Source organism: Trichechus manatus, unplaced genomic scaffold (genome assembly GCF_000243295.1).
Source record: "Trichechus manatus latirostris isolate Lorelei unplaced genomic scaffold, TriManLat1.0 scaffold00010, whole genome shotgun sequence".
Taxonomy (NCBI): domain Eukaryota; kingdom Metazoa; phylum Chordata; class Mammalia; order Sirenia; family Trichechidae; genus Trichechus; species Trichechus manatus.
In genome coordinates this window covers 12326708-12338765 of record NW_004443946.1, presented here as the reverse complement: position 1 = coordinate 12338765, position 12058 = coordinate 12326708, and the positions used below count along the sequence as shown (strand labels likewise).

General features: G+C 32.7%; 1 protein-coding gene across 5 annotated transcripts in view; it reads right to left on the bottom strand.

Moving 5' to 3' along the window:
* Positions 1-98: 98 nt before the first annotated feature.
* PPM1A (protein phosphatase, Mg2+/Mn2+ dependent 1A) overlaps positions 99-12058 on the bottom strand; it is a 41694-nt gene continuing 29734 nt past the window's right edge. For 4 of the 5 annotated variants that reach the window (XM_012560078.2, XM_023726256.1, XM_023726253.1 and 1 more), the window contains 6 exons: positions 10468-11321; positions 7971-8088; positions 3608-3716; positions 1948-2005; positions 1775-1870; positions 99-1002 (listed from right to left, as the gene is read on the bottom strand). In XM_012560078.2, the coding sequence (XP_012415532.1) occupies positions 1832-1870; positions 1948-2005; positions 3608-3716; positions 7971-8088; positions 10468-11301 (1158 nt within the window). In that variant the 5' untranslated portion in view covers positions 11302-11321 and the 3' untranslated portion in view covers positions 99-1002; positions 1775-1831. Of the gene's footprint in view, positions 1003-1774; positions 1871-1947; positions 2006-3607; positions 3717-7970; positions 8089-10467; positions 11322-12058 lie in introns of those variants that run through there. The other variant, XM_023726254.1, reaches the window with a different exon arrangement.

The window sequence follows — 12058 nt, the reverse complement described above, 5'->3', positions numbered from 1 at the left end:
AGAGACTAACATCTTTCCCCATGAGAAACTTCTTATTTACAATGGCATGGTGTTTTAAAAGGCCGGGATAAAAGAGGAATTACACATACATGATTAAATTTCTTGTTTGTTAAATCAAGCTTTATTGATAAAATGGAATTCAGAATATCTTACTAGGAACAGCAGCAGGTTCAGCCAATCATGATAGCAAAAATGTGGCAGTCTCCTACCATACATAGGAAGCTGCTGCTTATCAATTAGTAATTTAATGTAAGGACTTGTAAAAGAGGTGCAAAGAATCAAGGCATTCTAGCCCCAAGATTGATATTCTTAAGAACACTCTGTATTACCTTCAATACTCATGGCAACAGGGAGAGAACACCCTGAAAGACAGTTAAATGAAGGGACTGGCTTTATCATCAATGCCAATCTCACCTCCAAGAACATTAAAATAGTTTTCAAAAACTCCCTGGATGTTTGGGCTTTGTAAGATTTTGAAATTATTCTCCATAATTGCGTGCATGTTTGGGCATCTAGCTGATGTGGCTGCTGCTCTCCCTGTCCCCACCCCAAGTCCAAAACACAAAATGACTTGAAAGGGCTATATGTCTGTTGCATCACACAACAAGCCAAACATTTCTTGTAACTTTGATAGTGATTTAAAGCAGTTCATAATTAAATATGAGCATTTTGTACAAGGACAATTACACTTTACAAAAAACAAAATCATACAACAAAAATTGCTGGAGTCTGATTTACAACATGAATTATGGTTTGAAATCATGTTTACGTAAGTCTCAAATTTACAAAAAAAGAAAAAAAGAATCAGTTCTGGGCTAGCTGTTGTTCTGTTGAAGGTCTCTGGTATAATCACTCTCACCCATGTCATATCCCCTTCTTTAAAGTTGACGATGGATGTTAAAAAGATTCAACAAAGTTGAGCTGTACTCTCCTTTGGAGGTGAAGGTAAACTCCATGGCTAGATGAGCAGTTTTACCACATATCATCAGTTGATGCAGAGTCCTTTATAAAAGGAAACAAAACAAGAAACTAAATTAAAGCTTGCAGGTGCCGAAACACTACTTTCTGGGTAACGCAGACAGATAAGGTTTTGCAAAGTTGTCTTTTAGAATATGTCTTTTAAAGTATATGTGTATATGTAAAATATCAATATTTAATTTGTTCAAAGAAATGTTAAGCCTCTGATTTTAAAACAAAATACCTGAAATATGGTTTCACTATGAGGTTGACCAAATGTATTTCTAAACCAATGAAGCTACTAAAACGAATTTTATTTTTTTCCTTGGATAAACCCACTTATTTTTAGGACACCACTTTTATAAACTTTTATTGCATAAGAAGAAATTAGGACCTCAAGTAATATGAGGTTTCAAAATGCAATATTTCAGAGTTGTGCCCAAATGATGTTAAGTTACAACCTTTCTATAAAAATCATAATGTAGCAGAAGTGCAAAAGGAAACTTAATTGCAGAATGTAGTATTTAATGTCTATATAAACAGAATTTTCCATTTTCGTATTTAAATAAAGTATACATTTTAGGGTTTTGGCGACCATAAAAACTATTTAGTGGAAATAAACATTCTAAAGTTAAATGTTGCAGTTGTTTACACAACGCTGAAAAATTCAAGATTCTGAGTAGAGATACTATTCCCAAGTTCAAAACAAAACATTCAGTGGAGGCAAACCTTCTGAAGTTGATTGCTTGTAGAGGCTTACAAAACCCAGAATGATTCAAAAGGACTTTCTTCTTTTTTGAGAAAGGTGGCCACTCACCATGATTATGTCCTCAATCACTAGAACTGTGGTGCAGGCAGATATCAGAGCAACCAATCAGGGGTGTGTGTAAGAGAATGGGTGCAGTGAACAGCTCTGCAAAAACAGGTAGGAAGGATATGCATTTAGAGTGGAGGGGAAGGGTAAGCAGAGGGAGGTGAAGTGCTACTTACAGTGTCATCATTTTTGTAAGGATTCAGTCTATTGTAAACGGCTTCAATTACATTCCGCCTAAATTGGAAACAAAAATACAGAAAATTAATTCTTCTTTGGAAAGCAAAACATTGCCTAATAACTCACAGCCAGCTGTTCATTAAAATGTCAAAGATAATCTAGTTTTACAAATTATTTTAGTTCTATTTCTTGCTGTTAATAAGATATTTGGATCCCAATGATAAAGTTGAGGTGAATTCACTCCAAAATGCAGCATTCCACCAACTCAGTTAATAAAAAAATCAGACCCACTTCCGTTGAGTTGATTCCAACTCATAGCGACCCTGAAGGACAGAGTAGAACTGTCTCATAGTTTCCAAGGAGCACCTGATGGATTTGAACTGCCGACGTTTTGGTTAGCAGCTGTAGCTCTTAACCACTACACCACCAGGGTTTCCACTCAGTTAACAGAAGACTAAAAGTCATGGTTTAAAAAAATCAGTCTATACAATCTACTTCTATTTGAATTGGCTTAAGTGGTTATGAGTCAGCAATGACAATGCAGTTCCTATCAATATATACTATATATTCTAGGAGTATATACTAAAGAGTCACATGTTAGTTTTGAAGTAGAAGTAACTTCAACATATGTTATTGTAAAATGATTTAGATATATTTTACATTTAAGATTCTGCTTAATGCTTAAAAAAAAAACTTTATTAAAACTGAAATGCTAAGTATGACATTTCCATGACAAGTCTAGGAATTAGTTTTTAAGTAATACTTTGTTAAAAAATCTGCGGTGGTATTTATAAGTTATAGCCTCCCTACTTCCAAAATTGATTTAAAGCAATTTTAGACAGTCATTTCACAGGTCATATTGGAAGGAAAAAAGCTTCCAAAAAATAAAAGCTTTAAATAAGAACTTTTACAATGACCATTTAGTAAAATGATTATAAAGAGCATGGCTATACTTGCAAAACACAGTGAAGAGTCATGAAAACTGATGAATAACAAACCTTTATAGGTTAAATATGGATATTTGAGGTAAAAAAATGTTTTAAGGCTTGAATTATAAACTGCTTGTATTCACCACTTAAAGATGTAAGTTTTAATATTTAACACAAATTAGTACAGTTTTATCAGCTAAAGTAGAAAGGGAAAAAGGCAAGAAATGCATCCTTCTGTCTTTTTTGACTCCCAAAACCAACCAACCAGCAATCAACAACCAAAAACACTGAAAACATCACAGATGTAGAAAGAAGGCCCAGATAAGAGGAAGAGGAAGAGGAAGATGCTCTTCCCTGAGATGTTAAAGTTATTCAGGGGTTGACAAGATCGAATAATAATAATAATGACTTATAATTTTATAGTGCTATAGTAGTTTAAAAAGTGCTTTTACGGTTCCATTTATGCTCCATGAGGAAATCAGTGTTATCCAAGCCTCTACTGAAGACAAGTCTTTAGTGTAATTATTTACAATGACATTCTGATATCTGTTCTAAACAAGTACCATATGGTAAATGATACTGGAAAAACACGGAACCACAGGTTACATGAAATATTTTGAAAACACAGATAATTGCATCGTTTTACAAAATAGGCAAATAACCATTTGATCAACATGCACCTAATATTTTCGTAGATTGAAAGCATTAGAGTGTACAGAATGCAACTTACTTGCTTGCCAATTCACCCCCTGGTGGGAGGCTGGGGATGTTCTCACTCGCTAATGTGCGCATCACATGGACTAAGTCAGGGACGCCTTCCCCCTGCTTCTTTATGATTTCTGGGAATCAGAAGTACTTTTTTTGTAAGTGCTATCCAAATTTAACTTAAAAAACTGAAACAAAGATAACTTAGTGTTTTTTAAGATGGTATTTACCACATCTGAGATCTTCTAAACCAGTGTCATTTAAAAAAAAAACAAGTTGACCTTGTAAAATTTATGACAAAGCTGTGTACAAAATGACACAAAAGATGAAATACTTTCCAGATTAACTTTAAAGAATAAAATTAATCAAGATAAATGTAGGAAAGAAAAATATTTTATGTTAAACCAATGTATTACATATTAGGGATATGTGTGAACCAACAAGAATATCCTTCTTAAGATGCCAAGTAGTTACTTCTGAGAAGCTCAGCTCCTCTCTTTAGACTGGAAACATGTTTTCCTGAACTTTGTCCTGTAAAATACATGGATGGCGCAGGTTTTTTTTTAAAACAATTTCAAGATTTGAAAAAAAAAAAACCTTTAAGTATAGGGTGATTTATTGATTATATACTACTCCAAAACATTTTTATATATTTATATTTGCAAAATGATAGTTAAGTAGCACGCACAGATTATGTACTTGAATTTGATCATCTCTCAGCTTAACTTTCGTCTAAAGTATCTTTAAACAATAAATAAATATACAATACCACCTCCTCAGTTGATTATTTGAACAAAGCCTTGAATGAAAAAAAGTATAAATTTCATGACATTTTTTAAAACAAAAAGATTTGACAAACCATACAACTGCATTTAAAATAACTAATTTCAAACATTCAGTTATTAAATGGGTATAGTGATATGATCTGCAATGTTGCTGTGCAGATGTGTACTGTTACTGATACCACAGAATACCAAAAATGATGTACAAAGAACTTAACAAAGGATTCTAAACTATTCACTTTAAGTAGAGAAGTCTTCATTTGGAGTTTTAGCACACTTCTTTATTCTAAGTACAAGATCATACCAAAGGTATTTGTAACCTATAGCTTCAAGTTTTGTTCATTTTTTTGTTTTTCAATGCTTATAATTAAAAAAAATTTCTTTTGGTCATCATTGGGTCAAGAAAATTATCATTCTAGTTCTCAATTTGTAAATATCTTTGAAAATAACAAGGCATATAAAGATCTTTCATTTTCTGATCAAGTCTCAAAAATATTAATTCACCATTAAAGGTACATTTTAAAAGACAGACATTGCTACCCATATTTCTTTAAATAGCTCAAACTGTCCTTTTAGAATTAAGGCCAAATTTTACCATCTATTATTTTTGTCTTTTTTTTTTTTAAAACCACTCTTAAATCTGAACAAAAAGCAAGGATCTCAGATTTGGTTTGCCAAGTTCCTTTATTGGATAATCTTTAACATCTAGTATATTTATTCTACATGATTCTAATGCTGAAAATCTGCTTTACAAAAATAAAGGGATTTGATGTTTACCTAAACTGCACAATTTCACAATCTAAAGCTGTAACACACTTAACATACAGTCTCTGCTAAGCCAATACAATTATTTGGATAGATAACTAGATACAACAGAAATGAACACTGATGATAAATGCGATCAATGATGGTTTCAGGTCTAAAAAATATTACCTTGAATCACCTATATTTGATGTAACTTACATCTCTTTTGTTAAAATATAAATTAGGATATTTTTAACTGTGAAGAAAATTACAGGAAAATAAACAAGTTCTTTAAAAAAAATAATGTAAGGCTTTATAAATAGCTAATATCCCTAATTCCACATGGGATAGCCCATTTAAACTACCTGACCATTTACACTACACCAGCCTTGCTTCTTTCTGCTTTAAAAAAAAAAAAAAGAAATGAATTTTAAGAAATATTCCTTTAATTGCTCTTGCACTATAAATTTTAACTAGAACTGTAAAAAAGACTGAATGCTTTTATTAAATGATATATATGTATAGAAGATCCACATTTCACATACACATATACAAACATCTTCTGCTCGACCCCACTCCCCTCCCCCAAGTCTGAGGGATTCTATCAGTTATCTCCAAATTAGCAACTTTAAAGCTAGGGCAATCAGTAGCAAATATTTAAAATACTCACACTCAAATATAACCTTAAACTGGCTAACAAGGACCACACACTTAAAAGAGGTATGGTTTAAGTTACAAGTTAAATCTTTTCATGCTCCCAGAAAGGTAAGTATTCAGAAGGACACAGAAAATAAAAGAAAGGAGAGCTAAAAAGTCTTTTTCCTTTTCTATGTTGTGGACAGAGAATAAAAAAAAATGTTCAAAGCAAATAAAATAAAGTTGAGCAGGTCACAGTAATTTAGTAAAGGCATGTATTTTAAAGACAGAAAAGAAAGAAAATGGTATTTGGTGCCTGCTTTGGAAGTTAAATGCAGTTATTTACTTTTTAAGATATAACTTTTACAATGCAAACAGTCATATTCTTTCTGTATTTTTTAATAGCAGCAGTTTTCATTAACGTAATATTTATTTTCTAGTTGCAGTTTCATCAAATCTGCCTCAGTAAAGAATATCATAGATTTAATTTATGACACATAATAATTTCCAATTGAATGGTACAAGTATAATAACATTTCAATATATCAAAAATATCGAGTATTAACATAAACTCTGCTCAGGCAGCAATTCTCTTTTGATAATAAGCAATATAAAACTTAATTTAATTGTAACAAAATTATGTGTAAAGTGAATATTTCATAATTTCATCAAAAATTTACTTTAAAAGAATGTACTCTAAAGAGGAAAGTAGCATGATTCCTGTCCAAAATTTCATTCCATTTCATAGCAAATGACATTAAAGTATGTATTTGTTTCTTTAAATCTATGAGAAAACATCTACACTCCTCCCCAAGTTACTTTAAAGTGCTAATACATTAAATATCAACTTATCTCTATACATATTCTTACAGTTTCGTATTTTTCCACTAAGAAGCAGTCTGAACTAATGTCGTATGATTTTGTAACATTCTAAATATTGTTATTTTACTGTATTATCTATAAATAACTCATATTAAAATGATTCATTTAAAATATAAAATTTCCAAGATCCTTGGTAATATTAAGAAAACAAATTCATTGAATAGTATGTCCAATGAATGAAATACTAAATAGTACATACACATACTAGATATATCACTATACCAAGGTGGGAGAGAACAATAAAAACAAAATAGCAACCCTAAACAGTACTGAAAAATCAAAAACAATGATTCTAATATCAGACTGGTTATGAATGATATCAAACAGTTAAAAGGAAGAAAACAAAATTAAAGTGCATATTAATTTTTATAATGTAGGCACAGCAGGATGTAATAGTGTGGTAGGTCATTGCTTGCACGCTATTCGAGAGGTCTTTAATGTGAAAATTAATGGCATTAGAAGCCCAAAATGCATTTTAATGTTATTATACTCAAGTTTTTCTGTTTTTAAAGGAACTGCATAATCTACATGCTATTGCATATATGCAGTAAACTGGCATTCTTTGGGGAGCTTAACTTTTAAACTAAGTAGTAGCTGCATCAAGGATAATTTAAACTTTTTCCAAAGATTTAAAGGCACTACACTTGAGAGTTAAAAACATCTTACTAGCTGTCTCAAAGTAATTTTCAGAATTATGACAAATATACTAGAATTCTCAACTTATTTCTTGATCTTAGTTAGTATTTACATTTCTGCCAGGTAGAGACCTAGTATGTTTTTTATTCAGGCCTATCTCATTTACATTAAGAGTTTAGGTTTGGACAAGCCTTGAAACAATTTGGAAAAAAATTTACAAAGCTGTGGCACAGTGAAGTTGCTAATAAACAGGCTGTGACTTGCAAGTTACCGAGAAAAAGAAAAAGCCCCTAGCGCTACTAAATGAATGTACACAGCTTTTCACAGTAAGATGGTATTCAAATTATCACCATCATAAATAGTCTCTGAATTTGTAATTAGATAAACCACAAATTAGATTGTCCTGGCATAAAATTACTCATGCCAGTGAAGTCAGTAACCATTTTTAAAGCACACAAACATTTTTAGTCTTTTTAGACAAAAGGATCCTGAACAAGCTGTACAGGGTCAAACTAGCAGTTTCTAATATAACTGTGCTAGGACAATCGACATATACCTTAACAGCTAAAGAAATGTCCTTTCCCACATTTGTACACTAAACACTAAATGTCAAAGGCATGTAAAGATCTAAAAGCTAAAATGTTAAAATTTGATTGTGTTGAAGACTTTTCTCTAATAAAGTTACTTATTTTTTGTTAAATGATCCACCTTCTACTCTGCATTCCAGGTACTTGTCCAACTCTGCCTCCTTCTTCACTGCTTCTGGTGATACTTTGGGTGCATTTGGAAAACAGATCAATATCACACTCATGTTGTCTCGACTTCCCTGAGAAGAAAAAAGTTTGAGAAAATATTTTTGTTTTCTTTTTGCCTTCCCACACATCCTCTTCAAAGCCTTAAGAATCTTTACAGCTTGCCAATTATAATTATACTTGTTCTAGTGAGATTATATATTATTTTTAAGGAGAAAAAAATATATATGTATGTGTTTGGGTACCCCTCCACACACATGTGGTATATATAATATACAGTATAACCAACATTCCAAAGACAGGAAAGAAACTTTACAGGTTAAATCCTCCTGCAATAATCATTTAAAAAATTTATATAAAACAAAAAATCTCTAAGCATTTACTGGTGGCCTACTTAACATGAAGTGATACCTAACATATACACACATTCACTCAATGCAACAAAGCAAAAAATTCCAATCATATTCCTAACAACAGGATCTGACCTGTAGGTTACATGTGTATTTGAAAAATTTACATTTAAAAATTATAATAAGCATTGTGAGGCTAATTCATTCACTTCATAAAAAGTAGTGATACGGAATCAGAAATTAAACTACATATGTAAAGTTTATAAATCAGCTTTTAGCTTTCATAATTAAAAAACAAAAACTGACTTCACTTTTAGAAAACACATTCATTTTAAAAGACATCTAAGTACTTAAAATGCTGTAATTAAAATACTTGCATCACTGCTGGCCTCTCCACAGCCTCCTTCCAATTAGTAACTGGAGTTAATGTTTACATTTTAAGTAATTCCGCTAGATGGAAAACTGACCTTATACTATCAACTGAAACAACAAACAATACAAAGAACTTAATATTAAAAAAGACAATCTTTGGGAGAACTGTATAAAATGTGGTGAATGCTAAGGTACTGAATAATTTTTAAAATAGAGTAGAACATAAATGAGAGTGTGGAGCCCAAGTCATAATTTGCTAATGTGAATCTGACAATTCTCCCAATAAAATGGTTTTTAATCTAGCTAACAAGTATTTAATTCTCAAGAGCTATAGAATAAATCCAATACATGGATACTACTTTCATGCATATCAAGAACAAAGAACACTGTAGCATAAAGTCATTTTTCAGTTCTCTCAAAATTCAGAAATTGGCATCAATGTGCACTATCAACTTTTTGCTCTATTTTTGTTTTTAATATATGGTTGGTTGGATGTTATACAAACCAGATTTCTAAGTACAATCAGATTTTAATTAAGATTTTAAGTAGAGCTAGGAGTGTGCATATAAAACTACAAAGAATATTATGTTGGCCTTTTATTTTTGTATGCTAAAAGAAAATCAAATATATAGCCTCAGAAGAGTTTTATAAAAATCAACATTTGTTCTAAAAATCAAATAGTTAATGAGCATTATTGACAAAATAGAACAGAATATAGTAGAAAGGATACTAGATTCTAGTCTCAGTGCTGCTACTAAAGAAGTAAATTGTGTAACCCTGGAGAAATCGTTTAACTTCTCTTAGGAAAGGGAGTAGCTTTTATCAAATACATATTATTTGCTAAACTAAGCATTTTACATATATACACTAGTTCATTAATTTAACGCCTCAACACTTCTATGAGTTAAATACTACCATCTCCATTTTACAGGTGACAAAATTAAAGCTGAGCAATTTGTTCAAGACTGTAGAATACAAATGTAATAGAGTTAAGTCTTGATCCAGGTCAGCGTGGATCCACAGAGCATTCTCTGGCTTCAACTTTCTCATCTGTGAAATAAAGGAGCTGATAGCTCATCTACCTACATGACTGCATTTGATTGTGGCAACAACCCCATGAGGTAGGGTAATAGGTCAGTCTTACCTTTTTACAATTAAAGAAACTGACTTTCCAGATAGTTTAAGTAGCTTACCTGAAGTCACGCAGTCTCAAACCAAGTTCTTCTGACTCTACAATCCAAGGCTATTTCTAGCACATCACATCAGATGATTCCTAAAGTCCCTCGGTTAGTGACATCAATTCATTACACTATAGTCTCAAAGTACTGCTACAAATGTACTGAGATATTACATGGTAAAAATAAAATATTAAAATTCTAAAATGCTTTTCATTTATAGACACTGAGGCCTAGCCCTCCCCACTCCCTTTTAAAACATGCACTGTAATATAATCACTTTATCTTTGATAATCTTCCACATGATTAAAAAGCTCAAATAGTCACAGTTATTAAAAGACTACACATTCAGATTATAATTCTTGCATAGGTGGTAACTGAATAATTTACTTCTAAAAAGTGTTCAGTTGATGTATTTTCATAGTTGGTGAAGACTATCCTACATTGGACCAAAAACTTATTTCTGAGAACTACAGGTTTTAAGATGATTAAACACCAGAGTAGCAATTAAAATGACATAGTTTTATCTTTTTTTTTAAAAAAAAAATCTAGCTACCTTATACAAACAGGTGTCGACTACTTCATTGCAAACTTTCTCAAGGTCATCAGTGACTTCAAGCCTGGATCTTACAAAATCACAGAGCTCTTCATTTCCCATAACATCCCAGATACCATCACATGCAAGGATAATGAACTGATCATCTTCTTCTGATCTTTCAATATCATAGACTTCAGGCTCTGGTGAGACAAGCTGCTCTGTAGGACCTTTTCCATGGACACATTTGTAATCAAAGTCCCCAAGGGCCCTTGATACAGCCAGAGAGCCATTCACACGCTGAATCATCACAGAACCACCTGCATTCTGAATGCGTTCTTTTTCCAACGGATTACTTGGTTTGTGATCTTGTGTGAAGAAGTGAACTTTCCTGTTCCTACAAAGTAAACCTCTTGAGTCTCCACAGTTAATGAAATAAGTATGGTGGGGAGAAATTAAGACACCCACAGCTGTTGACCCACTTCTATCTGCACCATGTTTCTTCTCTGACATAACTCTCATGTGTTCATCAATCTCCAGAAAACCTGTTCTGATTCCATTCTTTACATTTTCCACAGAAGGTGCTCCTGCAGACCCTTTAAAATCTTGGTTATTGGTGATGTGATCTAACAAATGCTCACAGCAGTATTTGGCAACCTGAGAACCAGCATGCCCATCATACACAGCAAAGAATGACCATGTTTCAAGTCCACTTGGCAAACCGATCACAGCTGTATGTGCGTCCTCCATTTCAACGCGCCAGCCTTGCATGCTGCTTAGTCCATATCGCAGCCCATTACCCTGCCCCTGGGCATTATGTTTTTCCATCTTTGGTTTGTCTAAAAATGCTCCCATTATGTCTGGATATTCCAGGTCTGCAAAGGAAGAGAAACAAGAAAGTTATCACTGTCTTATAAACAAAATACATACCCAATAACTTTTTTAAGAGTGAAGGAGATAAAGTTTTAAATAAGATTCACAACTCTTGTGATAAGCAGATACTCATTGCATTGCCAACTTGAAATCTGGAGATTAACAAAGAAAAACCGAGGGAAAGGCTGATCAGACAGAGCTCAGAATTGGCAACAGGCACATCGGGATAAAAGCTGACTGGCCACTTTCCCTACGGCACAACAATTTGAGGCGGAAAGGAGACCTGGCAATAGCCACCAGCTTACATGAACCAGGCTAAGCTTTTAAGGATGTACCAAACGTGCAATCTCTTGAGGAATCTCAAAACTAAGTTGTGTGTGTATATCAATCAGGAAAAAGCCTACTAATTCAGACATCGTAGTCAAACATTCAGGATTTTCTATAACTTGATTCCAAACTATCTAGTTTTACTCCCATCACACAAATCCTCTGCAAGAGTCAAAATGATCTACTCATGATGTTCCAAATGTGCACGTGGCTTTAATTTTGCTTATGTCAGTCCCCGTAACTGGAATCCCCAGCTCTTTACTTATAGAAAAGAAGTACAACTAACCTTTAAAATCTAGCTCAAATTTTAACTTTTCCATGAGATTTTTCAGTTTTTTCTTTCTTTTTTTTTATTGTACTTCAGGGGAAGGCTTACAGAACAAATAGTTTCTCACGAAGCAGTAGTACACAT